Below are 23,640 nucleotides of genomic sequence, written 5' to 3' on the forward strand. Positions count from 1 at the left end.
GTATCAATGATGCCATGAATCCCATTAACATCCTTGTACATAGGCCTGCCTGAGTAGCCTGCCTAATCTTTTCCTTCCACATTCTCCTTTTCATAGCCTTTTTAGCTGCTTCATATGGTTTCTAATATCTCGCCACTTGTCACTTTTCCATAGGAGATTCCTTGCCTCCAACGTCATCCTGCCGTTTCGCCACAGTCTCATTCTGGCGATATCTAAAAAATAATAACAACACATACATAACCTATTAATGGCTACCTTAAACGGGGTAACACTGGGATAAAATTTTAATATATATTACTACCCCCCTTCCCAGTGTTACTAACTCCATTTTACGCCACTGTCTCCTCATCCGAGTCTAACTCGGGACTTTTTTCTCTTAAATCTCATCCTTTTCCACAGCGACACTTTCGTCGCTACAGGCATAGGCGGCGCCATCGGTGGATCGACAAACGTGGGATCCATGTCAGTCTCCCAACTATTCTTTCCTTCTTTCTTCGCCTTTTCCATTCTATCATGGAAAAACCTAATCCTCCTGCGGCGCGAACGAGGAAAGATTGGCAATTCTCATGACGTCATCACCTGGCTGCCCTCAATCCAAATTTTAGCTGCTACGGCAATCATAACTGATGTCTCATTTTTCTTGCTCCAGTAATGCTGTGTCAGCCTTTCCAAAACCACAAACATCTTACGGAAAACATCCTTCTTATCCTTCTTCTCTGTAAGGATACCCAACTGTGAGACCACAGAAAACACTCTCATAGGTGTCTTTGCCGGAGCTATGCTCCCACTGGTGATCCAATCTTTGGAAAATCTGCTAGTATGCTGAGGAGACCAGGCCCTGACTGATCCCCTTTGGGTGTCAGAGCTACTCCCTGACATGATGTCACTCAGAATTTTGCCAACCGTTGTCAATTCTGTCTCTTCCCTAAGCAGCCTCTTACTTTTTCGCCTGATTACAGGAAGTCTCTAATTATCTGCTAACCCTGTAACGGTGTCAGATTTCACTGAGCCTTCCCATGTGGAGTTTCCACACATCACTACTGAAGCAACATGAGGCTCGACTTCTGCCATTTCTGCATGAGGGAAGACACAATGAGTACTGGGGTAAAACCTGGCACCCCCCTCCTCTATCGGGCGATGCACATAACGTGGCCCTACTCTGTGCGCCAACAAGCCAGCCGGTTCTAACCTACACCGGTTGTCACACAGAATGAATCCCCCATCCTTGCCCGAACGGCAAACACACGGGGACATATGGCTATCCAGCCTCCCACACAAAAACCTAGCATTAACGTTCACCTAGCATTAGCATTCGCCTACTATTAGCATTCCAAGATGGATTCCAAGATGGCGCCAGCGTGTACCGGCTGCCGTCTGCCAGCTCTGCTGGAACTTCTGTTTGTCTGTGTCCTGATCGTTCTTTTGTGCCAAAACATCGATGCAACAGTATTGACATACGATCGTCAGGCACTAATGGACCTAAATCATGCACATGAGGTACGTCTGAGCTGCCCTGAGGATCAAACCTCCAGACTTCCTCCACACTTGGCCTCGGTGCCTGCCTACCTGCTGCGTGCACCTGTCCCGCGTAGGAAGCGTGCCAAGAGGCGGGGCAGACGCGCTGGACTCCTGGTGAAGGTGAAGGCGTACAGGAGGTCTTGTCCTGGGACTGCTCCGGGACACCCGCTGTCAAATGGATTACGGTGGATTCAGCCTGTGGCTCCCGTGCGTCTGATCACCGGCCTGCGTCATCTGCCGCTCGTAGCGCAGCTTCACCGGCGCCTTCCCAGACACCGTGCCGTGGATTATGGTTGCCTTCGCCCGCTGCAGCGCGACTCTCCACGGGCCAACACGGAAGTGTCGCTGCGCCTTGGATTACAAAACGCCAGATCGCTGGCAAATAAAGCGCACATCCTGAAAGATGTTTTCATGTCCCGCGGGTTGGACCTGATGTTCATCACAGAGACATGGCAACGGGAGAACGAGTACATTCACTTAAATGAGCTGCGCCCTGCAGACTGTTCTGTGTTTGGAACCCCACGGATCACGCGTCGCGGAGGAGGATTGGCGCTCGTTTTCCGGGACACATTCAGCTGCAGACTGTTGGACACGAACGCGTTCAACTCCTTCGAGCTCCAGATGTGCAAGGTTGGAAACGAACACTCTTTTCACTGTGTTTTACTGTACCGACCGCCTGGTCCTGCTCGTATATTTTTAGATGAGTTCTCTGAGTTCATGTCATCTATTATAACACTTGAGAGTGTTTTAATCCTTGGAGATTTTAACCTCCATGTTGATAACTCCACATGTCCTATGGCCACTGAGTTGATGACTCTTATGGACTCTTTTAACTTTGTACAACATGTGTCAGGTCCAACACACACCAAAGGTCATACTTTAGATTTAGTTTTTTCTTTTGGTTTAAAAATAGACAAATTAAGCATAAATGATTTACAGTTAAGTGACCACTGCTGTATTTTGTTTAACCTGTCAATCACTCTGACTAAAATCCCTTCCAATGTGAAAAAACAGCGACGCATCCTAAATGAAGCAGCTTTCAGTGGGTTTTCTGCCTCCTTTGACCCAACTTCCTTCGCTAGCTGTGATGATGTTGACTCTTTTATGGCTAACTTTAATAATCACTGTCTGACTCTGTTAGACACAGTAGCACCAGCTAAAAACGTTGTTAGCACTCATAAAAAACCTTGTCCATGGATGAATGAAACCATTTTTAACTTCAAAAGAAGCTGTCGGAAAGTGGAACGGTTGTGGAAAACAACTAAACTGGAAGTGCATCGACTCCATCTTAAGGAAAAGATAATGGAGCTAAATGAAATAATAAAGCGCGCCCGCTCTACTTATTTCACTAACCTTGTTCTACAAAATAAGAGAAACCCCAGAGTCTTGTTCAACACTATTGAACATCTTGTTACACCCCCACCGTCCCATGTCCCTGTACACACAAGGGATGATTGTAACATGTTTTTAAACTTCTTTGTAAATAAAGTAGAAGATATTAGGGCCAGTATCACGACTCCTTTGGTCAGCTTGTGCACTTCTGTAGCTCCCGTCAGCACATGGTCCTCCTTCTCTCCTGTCAGCCTACAGGATATTCAGGATCTAGTGAGAAAAATGAAACCCACATCGAGCCCTGTGGATATTATTCCAACCTCACTGCTTTTAAATGTTTTTGATGAAGTCGGTCCATGGTTGGTGAAACTGATCAACCTCTCACTTAAATCCGGCACAGTCCCCAGCTACTTTAAACACGCCCTAGTAAATCCCATTCTCAAAAAGCCTAATCTTGATCCAGGTCAGCCTATAAACTACCGGCCCATATCTAAGCTTCCCTTCATGTCAAAAATGATGGAAAAAGTGGTAGCCAAGCAGCTAACATCAATCATGGAAGATAATGATCTTTATGATAAATATCAATCTGGTTTTAGGTCGATCCACTCCACTGAAACTGCCCTTGTGAAGGTTTCCAGTGACGTGATGATGGCTGCTGATTCTGGTCGCTACACAGTTTTAACTTTATTGGATTTAACATCTGCTTTCGACACCGTAGATCACAACACACTGATCCATCGTCTCAAATCAGAAATGGGGTTTTCCGGTGCTGTACTACAGTGGTTTGCCTCGTATATAAATGGTAGAACTTTTAATGTGGCTTTTAATGATGTAATGTCCAATGTGTCCACCCTGTCATGTGGAGTACCCCAGGGCTCTGTTCTGGGGCCTGTTCTGTTTTTATTGTACCTGATGCCTCTTGGTCGGTTGATCCGTGGTTTTAAAAATGTTTCTTATCATTTTTATGCTGATGATATCCAGTTATACTGCTCTTTTAATGACTCAGAGTTTCACTTTTTACCTGAGTTCTTGGACTGTATCTCATGCATCAAAAACTGGTTTTCATCAAACTACCTCCAGATAAACCCCAACAAAACTGAAACTCTGATCATCGCCCCTGATAAAAAGATCCCACTTATTAAGAACTCTCTCGGTGATTTGGGTTCATCAGTGAAATCCAGCATCAGAAATCTTGGGGTTGTGTTTAACCAATCGATGTCTTTGGAGGGCCACTGTCGTCAACTGACTAAAAACTGTTTTTACCATCTGAGAAATATCTCAAAAGTGAGGCATCTACTGTCCAAACCTGATCTGGAACTGGTCATCCATGCTTTTATTTCGTCCCGCATTGACTACTGTAACTCAGTTTTTACCTGTTTTAATAAGTCGACCCTGTGTAAACTCCAAATGGTTCAAAATGCTGCTGCCAGACTTTTGACCGGTACGTCCAGAACATCACACATTACCCCGATACTTTCCTCCCTGCACTGGCTCCCTGTCAAGTTCCGGATTGAATATAAAATACTGGTTCTAACATTCCGGGCTTTGCATGGCCAGGCTCCTCTATACATTTCAGACATGTTGTGTCCCTACACTTCAGGACGCAGCCTTCGATCCTCAGGTCAGGGTCTACTAAGGCTCCCAAAAACCAAATTTAAAACCAGAGGAGACCTGGCGTTCCAGGCTGCAGCCCCCAGACTCTGGAATGGTCTGCCCCAGTCTCTCCGGGAGATGAACTGCGTGGACACTTTTAAAAAACATTTGAAGACTTCGCTTTTCAAAAATGCTTTTAGTTAACAAGATTTTATTTTTAATTTTTACTGCCCTTTTATGATGCTACACATGTGATGTAAATGTATGTTTATTGTTTCTGTGTACAGCACTTTGTGATTTTATCTGCGAAAAGCGCTTTATAAATAAATACTTACTTAAATAAATACTTACTGGCCACATTTCTCCCAGCACCTATAACAAAATGACACCCTGCAACTTCCAGCCAACTCAACCCCCTTCAGACCTCCATGAGTCAGGTGACCCTTTTGTATCACCCTGTTTTTTCTAATTCCCATCCATTTTAAGGCGAACACCTCACAACCACACAAGACGCAGTCACCGGGCTTATACTCAGCCGCCATTACCCTCTCGCCTGGAGCGTGACCCGGCCATAAGATACGCGTCACAATTCCAGACTCAAGGGGGGCAGCCAACAGCACCAGTCCCATAGTCAAGTATGCCCTGTCGGGTACAACATGATCAAGACTCTGCACTGCCCCAGGCGCACCAGGAGTTACCCACTCTGCTATAGCAATAGAGGGGGTATTTGCCACCCTCCTGAAGAACGCCGGGACATGAGGCCCAACCATAGCATCCCTATCAATCCCTGACGGCTCCGCCTCGGAGACGCATTTTGTGTCTAACCTGCTTGGGATGGAACTTTCGGCCATCCTTAACGTATATTACGTTACCCTCCTGTCGATCGACCGTCAACACCTCCCTAGTCTGGTTTATCCACACCTCATCGCCTTCCTGCAACAGAGGGTGGCCATGGTAAGGGTGTATTTCCGGGCGACGCAATTTCGGCTGACTCAAACCTTGATTGATAGTATACAGGTTTTCAGGGGTCCACCAGTCTTTGCCTATTACGGATATAGCTTCCTTGCTACTCCTCACGGCCCTTTCCGCCACACCATTTGTGTTGGATTGGTACGGTATAGTTAACGTGTGTTTAATGCCTAGGTTTGCCAAAACCGTTTGGAACCTATTTCCCGAAAACATCGTCGCATTATCACTACGTAACTCCTGTATTGTCTGATTACCCTCTAAATAACTCAATACGCATCTTTCTGCTTCATTCTGAGTTTCATGATTTATTGGGTAAACGCGAGTATTCCCTCCAGCGTTATCAGCTATCACAAGGAACATCTTATATTTCTTATATTTTTTATCCAGGTGTCCCACATCCATTGATGCACTAACACCCGGAACATCCTCCCGGATGTACCCTTCATCGTATTTTATCGGAGCTAGGTTACCTTTTTGGAAACATTTTTCACACTCGTGCCTTAGTTTGCGGAAACATTCCTCCAGGTTTTTGACATCCACCTTGTATTCTTTCAATTTTTTCTTTAACCTTTCAGTACCTGGGTGGAGTAACATATCATGAAAATGTTTTAAATATTGCATTCTATCCTCCTCAGGTATTATTATGACTCCTTCCTCATTTTTCCAACTATCTGGTATGATTATATTAAATCCTCTCAAACCTTTCAGTTGCTTTGGGGCATCATTTCTATTTTGTACCAGATTATCCACTAATTGATTCCCCTTACTGTCATAATCTTGTTTGCCAGTATGGGAATTTACATGATCAATTATTACTCTGGTACCCTGTAATAACTGAGCTACTAATATCCAGTGTGTCTTGTGTCCTAAGTCTTGGCCTCTATAATTCTGGAACTGCCTAGATTTCCAAAACCTGAGATTATTCCTCACACCTTCTACCACGTACCAGCTGTCAGATATGATTTTATAATTTTTAATTTTCTTGACCTTCATATGCTGTAATGCGTTGACTAATGCTAACAACTCCGCTTCCTGAGCTTTCTTTCCTGCATATCCGGTCTTTCACCATATTTGCTTATTATTTTTGAAAACAATAAATCCCCATTTACCTACTTCATCACGTGTAGTCTTGCTACCATCAGTAAATACTGAATAAATCCCATCCCATGGAATTTCTTTTTCCATAACTTCCATTACTTTTGGGTTAGGCTTATCTCCCAATACAAACTTCCAATCTGTATCCTGTAGCATTAGAGTCCATTTTCCCCATCTACTTTGGTAAGCCTTCGCAAACTCTACTGCTCCTTTATGTACTTCTTTTGTTAATGGGTTTTGAGTTTCAACCACCACTTTCCTATGGCTGAATAGGCCACATATCTCTCGATATGCTTTCCATAGTAATAGCAATTCCCTCTCAATTGGAGTATATCTTATTTCCGTATTAGAATATTTGTGAGATATATATACAAAGGGCTTATCACTTCCTTCTTCGGTGGCTTCTATCCAGCCTCCTTCTTCCCACATTTCACTTTTTAATCTAATAGGATCAAGTCCTGTAACCGGTGCTAAAGGCCTAACAGCTGCTTTTATATTAGTTAAGACCTCTTCAAATTTAAATTTTTCCTCTGCAGTTAGTGGCCTATCTTTTTCCACTAGTTTTTTTCTTATCTTTATCCCATTGTCTGAGGCCTATCTTTACCACCTCTATTTCTTTTACAAGCACCGGGTATCCTGGTATTCCTGACCTAACCCAGCTCATTTTTCCCATACATCTCTCCAATTCTTTTATGGTTACAGGGGCTAATTCATCCAAATATCCTGATACCCTCGTTATGGTGTCCCCTCCAATCGTCATTCCAATATATTTTACTGATGGGATTCCAATTTCACATTTTGAAAGACTTATTTTTACTCCAGCTTCTCGCAGCCTCTTTAGAACTTCTTCTAATAATTTTAGATGTTCCTCCTCGGTATCAGATGACAGGAATATGTCGTCTATATATACCTGGGCAGAAGTATTTTCCAATATTTTTTCCATCCTCTCTTGGAATGCATTAGGTGAGTTACAAAATCTCTGCGGAAGCCGTGTCCAACAATACCCCTGGCCTCCTACCATAAAACATGTTTTTAATTGAGACATTTCGTCTAATGGCACACTCCAAAATCCATTAGCCAAATCTATTGAAGAATTGAATTTTTTTGGTCTTAAACTCATCATCGTAGTTTTTGGGTTTACCATAATTCTGACATCTTTTACTGTCAGGTCGTTTAATGCTTTCAAATTATGCACTACTCGATATGTGCCGTCCTTTTTAGGTACGGCTTGTACTGGCATTAAGCAGGGTGTTTCTTTTATTTTCCTGACCACACCTAAGGTCTCTAATTCTTTTATTGTTTTAAGGAATTCTTTCTCCGCCTTTCCTAAAGGGTATTGAGTTTGTTTTCCTGGCATAGCACCTTGAATGACGTAAGGCTCGGTTTTCATGAATCCTACATCATTCTTAAACTGTGCTACTTCAGCTGTTTTTAATATTCGTTTTAATTCCTTTTTGTCTTTTATATGTGATTTTTCAATCACCGAGTCTATCACATCTGGTATATTCTTTTTTTTTTTTTTTTTTTTTCACCTTGTCTGCACATGCTGTTGAAGGTTAACACTACAAGAAGTGCAATCTTTTAACAGCAATGCATATTTTATTATTGCAATTAAATAAATGAATTTATTTCATTGCATAATTGTGACCATCACCAGCCCTCCCTAGGGAAGGGTAAATACTTTATTATTATTAAAGGGAGGTTGTAAAAGAGAGAGGGCAGTGTTACACCAGGGTGAGGGGGGTGGGGGGGGGGGGGGGAGTTAACAGGGAGGAGGGATACAAGATAGGAAAACAAATGGGTGGGGAATAGTCAATAAGTTTCAAGTGATGTGATGTGAAATTGTGGTTGTGTATATTGTGCTTATTGTTGTGTTATCAAGCCAGTCTGGTGACCAGTGTGCGGCTTAGGAATAATGGTGGTGGCTGTGAGCAGAGGAGGAAGTGAGTGGAAGTTACATAAAACACCGGGCCAGGAACCACGCGCCGCGCCCCCGCACACCCGCACCCAACCCCTCTAGCCATAACGTCCACACCCCGGCCATTGCGGTCGTACAAAAAGCCCCCGAGGGGGCCCCGCCTGGCTCGTCGCGCAAGCGACATCCCTGGCAAAGGTGCGCCCCAGGGAGCCAAGCCAAGGACCCGCAAGGGCCGACGGAGCAACCCACAGCCACACCCCGCCACCCAGCAACCCAGGAGGCAATCGCCGACCCCGGGCAGCAGCCACCCCCAAAGCTACCCCCAGCCCGGATCCCCCCGGACCGGAGCCAAGGACCCCACCACCCCAGGCCCCCCAACGAGACCACCCCCCAGCCAACCCACCCGGCACGGCACCGCCCGTCCCCCAGGCGGGAGCCACAGCCCCCCCACCAGTGCCCCAGGCCAACGGGAGCCCCCCAAACCCAACCCCACAGGATGGCGGGCGCAAGAGCAAAGGAGGAGGAAGGGGGGAGGACGAGACAGGGGGACAGGGAGCAAGGGGAAGGAGCGGCAGGGGAGCACGCAGGGCCCCAGCCCCAGAGACCAACCAGATGCGCATGCAAGGGGCAAAGGCGCCAAATCAAACAGCCCCGGGACCCCGTGAACACCCAGAAGGAATGCACACCCGTGCTGAGGCAAGAAGGCACCCCGGCAACCCACCCCAGCCATCCTGACCAAGACCACCCCAGAGGCCCAAGGCGGCCCCGGCCTACAGTTGGGCTAGTGCGTTAGTAAAGAGTGGTGCTGGCAGTCGCTTGCAGGCTAGATCATCAGGCTTTTAAAAATTTAGATTTAATGCAATTAAAAAAGGAGTCCAACGCTCCTCAAAGCACGTTATTTTTTTTTGTTTTCTGAGAGCAGACATCTTTTCCATGGAAATAAATTCTGTGAGGAGATTTTGCCATTGGTTTATGTTTAAGGATTTTTTGTCTTTCCAATTTAGTAATATTGTTTTTTTTGCTATGGCTAGTGCCTCAAGGATTGATTGTGATTGGTTTGCTGGAGGTTGAAGCATTGTCAGGTCTCCAATCAAACAAAGATTTGGAGATAAAGGAATCCTGTAGTCCAAAATGGAGGACAGTTTTTCAGTGATTAGAATCCAAAAGTGTTGAACTGGGGAGCAAAGCCATAAGGCATGTAAATAGGAATCCGCTGTATTCTGGGCGCACTGAGAGCAGATGTCTGTTGAGGAGAAGCCCATTTTATGCATTTTCTGTTGGGTAATGTGGGATCTGTGGAGGACCTTGTATTGAATTAGCTGAAGGTTTGTGTTTTTTGTCATCTTAAAAGTATTACAACAAATTTCTGCCCAGAAATCAGTGCTCGGGGTGATTGAGAGTTCAGCCTCCCACTTCGCGATTGGTAAGTAATTACAGTTAGTGTTCGAAAGCGCTCTGTATATTTTTGAGAGTTTTTTTGATTTGGTTGAGATTTTTTTCATATATATAGCCAGTTCTGGAGGTTGTAACGTAGTTAAGTCTAGTGGAGTGGTTTTCTTTATTGTCTCTGTTACTTGTAAGTACTGTAGAAAGTTACTTTTATTTATATCGAATGCTTGGGTTAGATTATTATATGTCCTAAGCTTGTCATTTTCAAAGAGGTCTTGGAGATGAGTGATTCCACTCTCTTCCCATGTCTTCAGATAAAGTGGTGTTTTTTTATTTTTAAAGTCGGGGTTGTGCCAGATTGGAGACAGTATACTAGTTTTTAATTGGCCATTTGTGATGTCCAGGGCTTTCCACCATGCAGTCAGTGTGGAGGCAATTAGTGGGTTTTTAAAGCAGTTGTGATGTTTGAGGGTCGCAGTGATAAAAGGGAGATCAGAGAGTTTAATGTGTTTACAGTCTAACTGTTCTATTTCTAGCCAGGTGTTGTAGTATTCTTTTGGATTTAGCCATTCTGTTAAATATAATATTTGGTTTGCTAAGTAATAATGCATGAAATTAGGGGCTTCTAAACCACCCTCGTCTTTGTTTTTTTGAAGGGTAGAAAGGCTTATTTTAGGTTTTTTATTTCTAGTATAGAATTTTGTAGTTGCAGAATCTAATCTTTGAAACCATTGTTTTGGTGGTTTCAGTGGTATCATTGAGAATAGGTAGTTTATTTTAGGTAAGATTTTCATTTTAACTGAGGCTATCCTGCCAAGTAGTGAGATGGGGAGATTGTTCCATCTCCGCAGATCTTCTGTGACTTTATCCAACATCGGATCATGATTTAGTTTAATTAATTCATTTAAGTTTGGTGATATATTTAAGCCTAGATATTTAATTGTATTTGTGGTGGAGGGGTGTTGTGGATTTTGGTTTGCAGGATTCCATGAATTTTTTGTCAAAGGGAGGATTGATGATTTTGTCCAGTTAATGGAATAGTCTGATAATTTAGAGAAGCTGTTTATTAGTTTAAATACTTCCTCTAAAGAGGATTGTGGTTCTTCCAAATAGAGTAAGATGTCATCCGCGTAAAGATTAATTTTGTGTTCTGAGATGGATGAGTGGATTCCTTTAATAACAGAGTTCTGACGTACAGCTGCTGCGAGAGGTTCAACGAATATTGCAAAAAGCAAAGGTGAGAGTGGACAGCCTTGTCTGGTTCCCCTCTGCAGTGTGAAGCTTTGGGATGTTATTTTGTTTGTGGTTACTGAGGCCTTAGGTTTATTGTACAGGGTGGAGATCCATTGTATGAATGATTCTCCGAAGCCAAATTTGCCAAGGACAGTTAGGAGGAATGACCAGTTTACTCTATCAAATGCTTTTTCTGCATCGAGTGACAAGATTATTGTTTTCTTTTTAGAGTTCTGTGCCATGTTGATCACATTAAACAGTCTTCTCACATTGTCTGTGGAGTGTCTATTTTTAATAAAACCTGTCTGGTCTTGGTGTATAATTGACTGTACTACTTTCTCTAACCTGGATGTGAGTGCTTTGGAAATAATTTTTAAGTCTGTGTTAATAAGTGAGATGGGACGATAGCTTGAGGGTAATATGGGGTTTTTGTCTGGTTTAAGTAACAATTTAATGTTCGCTGTATTCATGTGACCTCCTACATGCCCTTTATTTTTGATCTCTGTTACTACTCTGAAAAATAGTGGAGCCAGCATTGACCAGAAATGTTTAAGGAATTCAGCAGGGAACCCATCTGGACCTGGTGCTTTGCCTGTTGACATGCTATCTAAAGCATTTAGTAGTTCTTGTAAAGTTAATGGTGAGTCTAAGGTGGTTTTCTGATCTATAGTGAGCTGTGGTAGGTTTAGTTTATTAAGAAAGGTTTTAATATCTTCCGGGTCAGGGTTTAAATTTGATGAGTATAAGTTTTGATAATAATCATGAAAAATGTTATTAATGTCCTGAGGTAAGTTTAAAGTTTGACCTGCGTTATCAGAAATTGCTGCTATAAAGGAATTTTCTTTATTATGTTTGAGCTGATTTGCTAAATATTTGCCTGATTTATTATTGTAGTCAAAGTTTTTGTTGCAAAATGAAGTCGGTTTTTTTAGATAAGATGATATTCAGATTAAGTTTTGTATTTTGGAGTTTTTCCCATAAAAGTTCAGACGGGTTAGCTGCGTATTTTTCCGTAAGTTTTTTGATCTTTTCTTCAAGTGTTTTTTCTGCTATCTGTTCCTGTTTTTTCTTAAAAGAAGAGTATGATATAATCTTCCCTCTAATGACAGCCTTGCCAGTTTACCAGAGTAAGGACGGTGATGTTTCCGGGGAGTCGTTTGTCAATAGAAAGTCCTCCCATTCTTTTCTTATAATTTTTTCAAATTTACTGTCATTAAGTAATGAAGTGTTAAAGCGCCATAAAGAGGATACTTTCTGATTAGAGTCACACTTCAGGGTGAGGGATATCGGGGCATGATCGCTAATAATTATGGGATGTATTTTAGAGGACATCTTATGTGTGATGGAATTATTTAAAAGAAAAAAGTCAATTCAGGAGAAGGATTTATGCACAGGGGAGAAGAAGGTATATTCTTTTTTAGTTGGGTTATTCAGTCTCCATACATCTCCTATTCCAAGATCTTCCATGTAACCCATTAATACTTTAGCGGATCGAGATGGTTTTGTATTTGAGCACTTACTGGATCTGTCCAATGATGTGTTGAGCGCCAGATTGAAGTCACCTCCGATGATTAAAGATGAGTCAGCAGAAAGGTCTGAAAGCTCTGAGAAAATTCTATGGAAAAAATCAGGGTCATCATTATTGGGGGCATATAGATTAAGAATTGTGAAACATTTATTATAGATTACTACTTTGATAATAATATATCTACCCTCTGGGTCTATGACGGAGTTGATTATGTTAACGGGTAACCTATTGTTGAGAAGAACCGAGACTCCTCTTTGTCTGGAATTGAAACATGAATTATATATCTTGTTAAAATTTGAATCTGTCAGGGATTTTTCTTCTGATTTAAGTAAGTGAGTTTCTTGAAAGAAGACAATGTCTGCATTTAATCTTGATACATAGTCAAATATCTTAATCTTTTTAGCCTGTGAGCGAATGCCACGCACATTCCAAGAAGTTACTGTAAACTGATACATAGAATGAGGTGAATGTTAGTCCATACAGGTGTGAGCATAAGTGAGAATCTGTGAGCATTTGTGCACAACTGTGTTGTAAAAAGCTTGGATGCAAGGAAAGAAAGAAGAGGAGACATATTTATCATGCGATAGCACCACGGGGTATATTCATACATCTGGTATATTCATTTCTTTCATCCAGCGTGATTTTGTCACCATAAGCCAATCGATGTCTTTATATGCTATTAAGGGTGAGTCTCCTATTAAGACTGTCCTTCCTTTGAAACATCCTAAGGGCATTAGGCAGCGGTCGCCATTTGCTAACTGTACTTCCGCTTGCCCTGCCATTTTGTTTACCCATTTTTCCGGCAATATAGACATATCTGTGCCTGTGTCTATTATTACTCGTTGTCTTACTCCATTAATCAATATATGTCCAATTATTTCCCCATTTTCGTGTATACATCCTTTTATAGTTATTTCACTCATTGTTGGGTCTCTTTGGGAGGTTCCTGATCCTGCCGTTGCCTCCGTGAGGATTGTCGCTTTTACTAGGTGAGCTCTCTTCGCTCCTCGTGGCTCTTGGCCACTCGGGGTGAAAGGAGGCAACCCTTGCTTTTCTCTTTCTCCGTCCCTTTTCTGATTGAGTTTCTGTTTTTCCTTGGGAGTCATATTTAGATATTCCTCCCGTGAAACCCACGTTAAGGCAGGCTTCCTTTCCCGATTCATCTCTTCCCTGGGACGCGAGGGAGCTCTCCTCTCTATTGGGCGTCCTCTGCCTCGATTGTTTCCAAACCCTGTCCTTTGTCTCTCCCCACCTATCTCCCTGTGAGGAGTGTACTCGGGACGAGGCGTTGACGTAGCTGGTTGATAATTTGGGGCCATACCTTGCCTCCTCGGGGCAAAGCCATAGCTGAGATTTGGATTTGTATTTATTACACGCGGACGCGACATCATATCCGCTCGTGGACGCATATGCATTCCTGGAGTAGATTGAGACCGTGTCTGCCGGCCGGCCTCTCTGGGGACCGACCGGCCATTGCCGTTTTTTGCTTCTTTATTATTATTATTATTAGGTAGCATCACTGCAGACCCCTCTCACCCTGCACACAATCTGTTTAAACTCCTCCCCTCTGGCAGACGCTACAGATCACTGTACGCCAAAACAACCCGCCATAAAAACAGTTTCTTCCCCCAGGCTGTCACTCTGATCAACACTAAACAGTCAAAGAGTGTCAGTCCTGTTTCTGTGGAAAAACCCTGGAACCAAACATAACAACCCTGGATCAATCTGACACTGAGAATGTTCATGTACATACCTTTAATTTAAATGTTCTCCTGCACTACTTATCAATGCTCTACTGCACTATTTTCCTTTTATTATTATTATATTTTATTATTATCTTTCTTTTCTATTATCTTTTTTCGTTCTTTTTATCTTATTTTTTTTTAACTTTTATTTTGTATTTGTTTATTTTTTTATACTATTATTATTATTATTATTATTATTATTATTATTATTATTATTATTATTATTATCATCTTGTTATTTGCACATTCTAGTCTAACTACTGTTTATATTTATACTTATGTTTATACTTATTATCATCTCTTCTAGTTGATTGTATATTATTGAATGTTTCACTATTGGAGAAAGCACAGTTGACCGAGTCAAATTCCTCGTGTGTACAACATACACTTGGCCAATAAAGATGATTCTGATTCTGATTCTGATTCTGATTCTGATTATCTGATTTCTCTCCTTTTTCTGCCTTTTCTCCCCTCTCAGCTGCCTGTATTTTCCTCAGACTTTGAATAGCATCTATTGTCTTTAACTCTTGCTGTATCTGCTCGTCATTTAATCCGCGCCACTTGACAGCTAATTCAATTATATTATTAGGGGCTTGTGAGGACAGAAAATTTATTACCTGAGTTTCATTAGCTCCTTCCCCTACGAGACCTGCTACAGCCCCGGTAAGAGTAATCTCACCTTCCTTATACTCACGTTTGATGGTCATGATTTTATCATTAAGGGGGTCCCTTACTCCCTTAAGGGGATCCTCCCTAGCCATATGATACAATGTTAAGTTTCCTCTAAGTGTAAATTTCTGCTTTGCGGCCACCATTTTAGACACCTCTGGGCTCTTCATATATTTCTTTCCTACTGAGTGCAGGGCGCGCTTAGCGTATTCTCCTACCGTCTCAGAGGGTTTTTTATCAGGGAACATTTTTACTATATCCGTGAGGGTCATTTTAATTTGTAGCTCGTCTTCGTCACTACTACTATCCCCATTTCCTTGAGATAGCATGCGGGCCGCTACACGCTCATTTGGAGTCAGACCTTTACTTTGTTTATTTCTCCTAGGGGGCCTTCGATTAGGGGTTTCATATACATATCCCCTCTCCCCTGACGAGTCTCTATCTCGCTTATCTCTGTCCCGAGAAGAGTCTCTGTCAGAGTCATTTCCCCTATAGCGGGGTAGAGGGGAGGGACTTCTTCCCTTCCTAGGGCGGTAATCACCCTCATCATCTTCATCACTATCATCGCCATAGTCTCCGCCTCCAGCACCTATTCTTTTGGCGTTCTCCCAACTATGACGACGCATAGTGTTGAAAAGGCCTACATGTTTTCTTTTGAGATGATCATATCCTCTCGCCATATAAGCCCTTTTCCATGTTTTTGGGACTCCCTCCCATTCAGCTATTTCGCTGCTAGAGGGCGCATGTGCCATTTCTAACTCTTCATCTCTAGGGATTGCTTCCTCATGCCAATCAGGGTACTCAAACGGATCCTCGTATTGATTTTTGACCTCATCCCAAATTCCCATGACCGCTCAAGGACCCTGCTGAGGGTGTAGAGCTGGTCCACAGTTCCACGGCCAGGACGAAAACCACATTGCTCCTCCTGAATCCGAGGTTCAACTATCCGGCGGACCCTCCTCTCCAGTACCCCTGAATAGACCTTACCGGGGAGGCTGAGGAGTGTGATCCCTCTATAATTGGAACACACCCTCCGGTCCCCCTTCTTAAAAAGGGGGACCACCACCCCGGTCTGCCAATCCAGAGGCACTGCCCCCGATGTCCACGCGATGTTGCAGAGTCGTGTCAACCATGACAGCCCCACAACATCCAGGGCCTTGAGGAACTCCGGGCGGATCTCATCCACCCCCGGAGCCCTGCCACCGAGGAGCTTTTTAACCACCTCGGCAACCTCAGCCCCAGAGATAGGAGAGCCCACTCTCGGGTCCCTGGGCCCTGCTTCCTGATTGGAAGGCGTGTCGGTGGGATTGAGGAGGTCTTCGAAGTATTCCCCCCACCGATCCACAACGTCTCGAGTCGAGGTCAGCAGCGCACCATCCGCACCATACATAGTGTTGACGGTGCACTGCTTCCCCCTCCTGAGACGCCGGATAGTGGTCCAGGATCTCTTCGAAGCCGTCCGGAAGTCGTTCTCCATGGCCTCACCAAACTCCTCCCATGTCCAGGCTTTTGCCTCGGCGACCGCCGTGGCTGCACTCCGCTTGGCCCGTCTGTACCTGTCTGCTGCCTCCGGAGTCCCACAGGCCAAAAAGGCCCGGTAGGACTCCTTCTTCAGCTTGACGGCATCCCTCACCCCCGGTGTCCACCAACGGGTTCGGGTATTGCCGCCACGACAGGCACCGACTACCTTGCGACCACAGCACCGATCAGCCGCCTCAGCAACAGAGGCACGGAACATGGCCCACTCGGACTCAATGTCCCCCGCCTCCTCCGAGACATGGTTGAAGTTTCCCGGAGGTGGGAGTTGAAGCTCCTTCTGACGGGAAACTCTGCCAGGCGTTCCCAGCAGACCCTCACTATACGTTTGGGTCTGCCAGGTCTAACCGGCATCCTCCCCCGCCATCGGAGCCAACTCATCACCAGGTGGTGATCAGTTGACAGCGCCGCCCCTCTCTTTACCCGAGTGTCCAAGACATGCGGCCTCAAGTCCGATGACACGACTACGAAGTCGATCATCGAACTGCGGCCTAGGGTGTCCTGTGCCAAGTGTACATATGGACACCCTTATGCTTGAACATGGTGTTTGTTATGGACAATCTGTGACGAGCACAGAAGTCCAACAACAAAACACCGCTCGGGTTCCGATCAGGGGGGCCGTTCCTCCCAATCACGCCCCTCCAGGTCTCACTATCGCTGCCAACGTGAGCGTTGAAGTCCCCCAGCAGAACGAGGGAATCCCCAGAAGGAGCACTCTCCAGTACTCCCTCTAAGGAATCCAAGAAGGGTGGATACTCCGAGCTGCTGTTTGGCCCATAGGCACAAACAACAGTCATGATCCGTCCCCCCACCCGGAGGTGGAGGGAGGCTACCCTCTCGTCTACCGGGGTAAACTCCAACGTACAGGCACTAAGTCGGGGGGCAAGAAGTATAGCCACCCCGGCCCGGCGCCTCTCACCATTGGCGACTCCAGAGTAGAAGAGAGTCCAACCCCTGTCGAGAAGGCTGGTTCCAGAGCCCTTGTTATGTGTCGAGGTGAGACCGACTATATCTAGTCCGAACTTCTCCACCTCGCACACAAGCTCAGGCTCCTTCCCCGCCAGAGAGGTGACATTCCACGTCCCTAACGCTAGCTTCGGTAGCCGGGGATCAGATCGCCAAGGCCCCCGCCCTTGACGACTGCCCGATCCACATTGCACCGGCCTCACATGATCCCTCCTGCGGGTGGTGGGCCTACGGGAGGGCGGGCCCACGTCGTCCTTTCGGGCTCTGCCCGGCCGGGGCCCGTGGGCAAAGCCCCGGCCACCAGGCGCTCGCACTCAAGCCCCAACCCCGGGCCTGGCTCCAAGGTGGGGCCCCGGTAGCGCCAATCCGGGCAACGTGAACAGCCTTTGATTTTTATCTTTCATATATTGCTATTGAACCGCTCTTAGTCGGACCCGTCACCTGGGACCTGTTTGCCTTGGGAGACCCTACCAGGGACATTAAGCCCCCGACAACATAGCTCCCAGGATCATTCGGGTACTCAAACCCCTCCACCACGTTAAGGTGGCGGTTCATGGAGGAGGTGTAAATAAATGTGATAACCACATTTATTTATTTATTTATTTATTTATTTATTTATTTATTTATTTATTTATTTATTTATTTAAATAATATCCAGTGTTATCCAGGAAGTTCTATTATTATTCGCATCTTAAAAATTTAAATCCTTGTTTTAATCAGAAATAAAAATGCATTAAAAAGTGACCACAAAACGGTGGAAAAGGTGGTAAAATGGGATTTTAAAAAAACACAGAAAATTGGTAAAAGTTGCAAATTAGAGAAAAGTAAAAGAAAAAAAGGGGAAAAAGAGGGGGGGAGGGGTTGCAAATTAAAGTGACCAAAAACGGACGGAAAAAGTGGTTTAAAAAATAATAATAATACATGACTCAATTGTCAATATTGGAACAATGAGTTTAAACTGGCAAATAATAACCATGACAAATGGTGAATGTGGTTAAAATGGCAAAATAAGTATGAAATATGGTGAAAAGAGGTTAGGGTTAGGGTTAGGGTTAGGGTTAGTGTATTTTGCCAGATCAGCATTTCTTTGAGAGAAATTGTCAGGTTTCCAGATGTTTATGTTTTGCCAGATTAAACTGATGCTGATGTGTTTTATTTTCATAGCATCATATGTGAGTGAGGGGCTTTGATAAGATGACATAGTGGTACATTTGTATTTCTATGAGCATTTGCACATCTGTACGTCATAATGCACATGATGACAGTTAGACATTGGTGTAGTGAGTAAATGTATGTATATTACTGGAATTTATTTATTCTTTTGCCATATTATAGTAATCCTGGGGTCGTGATGATGGGGCCCTTGAATATTGTTGCCCAGGGTACAGCGGTGTTAATCTGGCCCTGCCGTGAGGGAAAGGATGTTTATTTATGTGGAAATGTTCTTCTCACTCTCATCCTTGTCTGTTTCAAACACCGTCTAACCTGGTAAAAAACTACACAAATCATCACTGACTCCTAAATCAGAGACACCAGTGCCTGTTTAACTTTAATGTGTCTATAAAGCTCTGTTTGTTTGTAACGCTGCTGTGCTCTGTGAAAACATGACTCAGCTTTAATCAGCTTCACCTGCTCAGTGTTTAAACATCTCATCAGAGCTACAGAACATCTGGATAAAGTTGTTCTGTTGTAGATCATCAATACCAGAGATTGTAGAGTATGAAACATCACAGATTATTGATAACTTCTGATACTGTAAAATATTCTGACCTCTAGTGGTGAAAAAACACTTCTTACACGTGATGTTTGCACATTTATTTTTGTTTAATCATTACGGTCTGGAATGATGTCATCAGGATCATTTAAATGAGGTTAATTTAAATTAATTTGATCAAAACTTAATCAATAAACCTGATCAGATTCAGTAAATCATTGATCCCTGAGGGTAAATATAGTGACATTAATGCTGCTCTCATACATCTCATACATAATAATAAGTTTTGTTTGGTATAGATCTTCTAATAGTATATTTCAATCATTTTAGACCAAACTTGTAAAAAAAAAAAAAGTGGACGATCCCTTTAAAGCTGATCACGTGACCCAAGCAGGAAGTCAGTGTTTTGTTGGTGTGACTACAGGGAACCAGTCAGACCATGACCACACTAAAAAACCTGGTGGGTAATAAGTGAAAGTGGACCTGGGAATGCCGTACGAGCTGTGGGACCAACCGTCTGCAGAGGTCACCGACATGAAGAAACAGGTGGACCTGATCATTTAACACTTTTAGACGACATTTATTTGTTTTTGTTAAAAGTTAAATCAACACAAGAGTCATTCATAATAGGTAATAGTTTAGTGTTTTAAATAACATGTGTTTACTAATGCAGTTGTGTGTGTGGGTGTGTGTTCAGTGTGAGACCATGCTGGAGCAGTACGAGGACGTAGTGGAGGACTGGTACTTCCATCACCAGGACCAGAGGCTGGAGAACTTCCTGTGTGAGAAGCACATCCTGAAGACGTCAGAGCAAGGTGACAAATATAAAGAAAGAGCAGACAATGCAGAGTGGAATCAAAAAAGTACCGTATTTGAGAGTTAAACTTACCAAGTCTCCTTAGTGCAGCAGTTCCTGATTAGAACCACAGGAGGTGCTAAATGTACCAACTTAAAAAAAAGACAGAAAAACCCTTGAGATACCAGGGGTTCTCAACCTAGGAGTCAGGACCCCATTTGTGGTTGCGAAACACTGGGAAGTGGTCGACAGAATATTTTCTGAACAATTTGAGCCCATTTTTGCTGATATTTTTACACTTTTTTTCTGCAACTACACCAAACTTGCCATATTTTAACCCGTTTTCATCACTTTTTCTTGCCATAGTTTTGCTCCTTTTAATGCATTTTTGCTACATTGCTCCCATTTCTGACACTTCTTCATCAAATTTCAATGTCTTTTCTGTACATTTTTTCCACTTTTAAGACATTTTCAGCACTTATAAACCCTTTCCATCATTTTTACCACCTAATGTTGCATATGTTGACCCATTATTGTCACTTTTAACCTCTTTTCACCATATTTTATGCTTATTTTTTCTTCTTCAATTTAACCACATTCATGATTTGTCATGCTCATTATTTGCCAGTTTAAACCAATTGTTCCAATATTGACACTTTGAAACCTTTTTACCACTTTTTCTGTCTGTTTTGGCTGCTCTAATTTGTAAGTTTTAACCAGTTTAGCTCCTCCCAGTTGACTCTCTCTGAGGTGAGCTTCCTTCCTGTTCCCTCGCTGCTGTGTTCCCACAGGTGTTGGTTTGTTTTTATTATCCACACTGAGTGCACAGGTCATGTGACGGGTGGACCCTGGAGCTGCTCCAGGGTCTCTGGGAGCTGGAGTCCACTCTCCAAAGCACTGGGTTTCTTTCCAGTGACGGCGCAGCCACAGCTGAGTTTTTCCACCAGGCGACAAACCACCACGTCTGTGAAGATGTAACAGAAGTCCTGAAAGTCCATCCTGAGAGAGAACTGGAGCAGTTAGCATATTTTGACTTTTAAAAAAGAGGACATTTGGACTGACCTCAACATACACAAACTACTTTAAAAACTTAAACTTAAAAAACTGCAAACATGGCCAAGGGGTAGAACCAGGAAACTCAGAGGCTTCAGTGATTGACATCATGAAAAACATGAAAGCTATTAGTTATTTTATCATATATGTTTCATTTTAGTCAGTGTACTGTATTTACATTATTTATTGGTTACTTTTGCTTTCTGCATCTCAATGCTAGTGCCATGGTGTAGACCAGGGATGGGCAAACTTTTTGGCTCAGGGGTCACATGGACTTTTAAAAATTGACAGACGGGCCGGGCCAGCAACTGATGCATACATACATTCTTCTTCTACTTGTCTAAAGTTCAAATTTATAACATTTCATAACAACTCAATCATATGCGTTACAGATTTGCAACTTTCTCCCAAATTTAGCCCCAATTCTATAGAAACGTTTGTACATTTAAGGAGAGACAGGCCTGTTAGTAGAGCAGTGCTTCTCACAGTGTGTGGTAGAGCAGGGGTTCTCAACTGCTTTCACCCTGGGACCCAAATTTTGCCACAGTCATTAAATTTTAGAATTCAACCAACCAAATTTAGTTTTTCAAAAATAGCTGTTGAAAGCACACATATATAATCTTTTTTAAAACATACATCTATATATTTTCCTGTGCAACCAACATGCATTTCATAGCATGCCTGTCAAAAGAAAAGTTTCTTTCAAATTAAAAGACAAATCCTTTTTATTTATTTTTGACCAGCTGTCTGCGACCCACCCAATACAGGTTCGCGACCCACTTTTGGGTCCCGACGCACCAGTTGAGAATCACTGTGGTAGAGAATGGAGACATGACAGGTTGAAATTTTTAATTTCATGCCAATCTTCTTAAAAACCATTTCTTCATCAGCAATAAAGATCATTACTAGGCAAATTTAGAATCTTAAAATGTATCAGAAATGAAAAGAACATTAAATTAAGACTACATTAGATACAGTATGTGACTGGGATCAAAATGTAACGTGGAACTAAAATGCAAACAATGATTTACGTCAGCATATGAAGTGGAACCAGAAACAAACTTTTATTAGCTGTTTTAAAACATTTATTTACTTTTTTGTTTTCTTAAGCTTTTTGACACATATTGCAAACAAAGTGTTGTTGTTTCCTGAATATTTGGACTGCTGTACTTTTACATTTGTTTTTTTATGCAGGTAAGTCATTTCATGTAGTTTTTCAGTTTTGATTTATTTATGAAATATACTTGCATTATGAAACATGATGATACTTATTCCCTGTTAGTTCATTTATACTTGTACAGAATTTATTTATTTTTTGTTTGTTTTCTACTGCACTTTTTACATTTGTTTTTTTGTTTTTTTAAAAAATTTAGATAATGAGTTTAATTTAGTTTTTGATTTATTATGAAATATTATATTACTTGTTGGTTCAACACATTTTAACATGTGTTATTTGTCAGGATTATTTGGGGGGCAATGGGCACAGGTGGGACTTGAAAGTTCACGTAACACACACACACACACAAAAAAGTTGGCGGTTTATGCTGGTTTTTGCTGTGGCTGTGGTGACGTGCTGACGTGCTGACGTATCGTGGTGACGTATCGATCATTTCCTGTTTACACTCTACCGCTGCTTGCAGCGCTCTACTACTGTGTTCTGCTAACTCTAATCAAACTTGTTGTCATTGATATTTTAGCCTTGAAAACACTTGTTTTAATTTTTACCGTACAGTTAAACGTACGAAGGTTAAGTAAAAAGCAATCTCGCCTCTTATAGGCAGTACAATCTCCTTTAAACTTCCTTTTGTCCTTAGCTTAGCTTAGCTTAAATTTAGAACCTATGGCTTCTCTCTCCTCCCCTCCGCTCTCCTGCCCGGTGTGTCAGATGTTTAGTTACTCCTCGTCCTCCTTTAGGGACAATGGTAGTTGCATAAAGTGTAGCGTACTGTTAGATATGGAGGCGAGGATCAACAATCTGGAGAAGCGGTTCCGCACCCCTGATACCAAAACCGAAGCTAGCAAGCAGGACCTAGCCGGTGCGGACCGTGCTAGCTCTAGCTTAGCCTCCCCCCCGGCCAGCAATGAGTGGGTTACTGTCCGTGGTAAGCATAGTCGAAGGTCAAAAAGCCGCTCGGGACACCACCATGTTCACGTCTCAAACAGGTTCTCCCCCCTCCGTGAGGACAACACACTCACCGGGGAACAAACTCTGATAATTGGCGACTCCATAGTGAGAAACGTGAAGCTAGCGAAGTCAGCGGGCATCGTGAGGTGCATCCCAGGGGCCAGAGCGGGCGACATAGAATCAAATCTAAAGTTGCTGGCAAAGAGTAATCGTAAGTTTGATAGGATAGTCCTCCATGTCGGCACTAATGACTCCCGACGTCGCCAGTCGGAAGCAACCAAAGTGAACATTGAATCAGTTTGTGCTTATGCTAAAACAATGTCGGACTCCGTAATTTTCTCTGGTCCTTTACCAAATCTGACCAGTGATGACATGTATAGCCGCATGTCATCATTTAACCGCTGGCTATCGAGGTGGTGTCCAGAAAACGAGGTGGGCTTCATTGATAATTGGAGATCCTT

At 43.1% G+C, this 23,640-nt stretch overlaps 2 protein-coding genes across 2 annotated transcripts in view; both read left to right on the forward strand.

The window, feature by feature from the left end:
* The window catches only part of LOC114459317 (E3 ubiquitin-protein ligase TRIM21-like), a 243,496-nt gene that overhangs the window by 31,457 nt on the left and 188,399 nt on the right, over positions 1 to 23,640 (forward strand). The window lies entirely within an intron of this gene.
* Positions 19,561 to 20,214, forward strand: LOC114459320 (protein canopy 4-like). The gene is made up of 2 exons (XM_028441617.1): positions 19,561 to 19,751; positions 19,903 to 20,214. Exons 1-2 carry the CDS (start codon positions 19,695 to 19,697, stop codon positions 20,086 to 20,088), a joined length of 243 nt encoding a protein of 80 aa, XP_028297418.1. The 5' UTR covers positions 19,561 to 19,694; the 3' UTR covers positions 20,089 to 20,214.

This window comes from Gouania willdenowi, unplaced genomic scaffold (genome assembly GCF_900634775.1).
Source record: "Gouania willdenowi unplaced genomic scaffold, fGouWil2.1 scaffold_296_arrow_ctg1, whole genome shotgun sequence".
NCBI lineage: Eukaryota > Metazoa > Chordata > Actinopteri > Blenniiformes > Gobiesocidae > Gouania > Gouania willdenowi.

Coding starts and splice junctions, on each gene's coding strand:
- LOC114459320 (XM_028441617.1), top strand. CDS start 19,695: ATGCCGTACGAGCTGTGGGACCAACCGTCTGCAGAGGTCACCGACATG. Junction 19,752..19,902: donor TCACCGACATGAAGAAACAG/GTGGACCTGATC, acceptor GTGTGTGTTCAG/TGTGAGACCATGCTGGAGCA.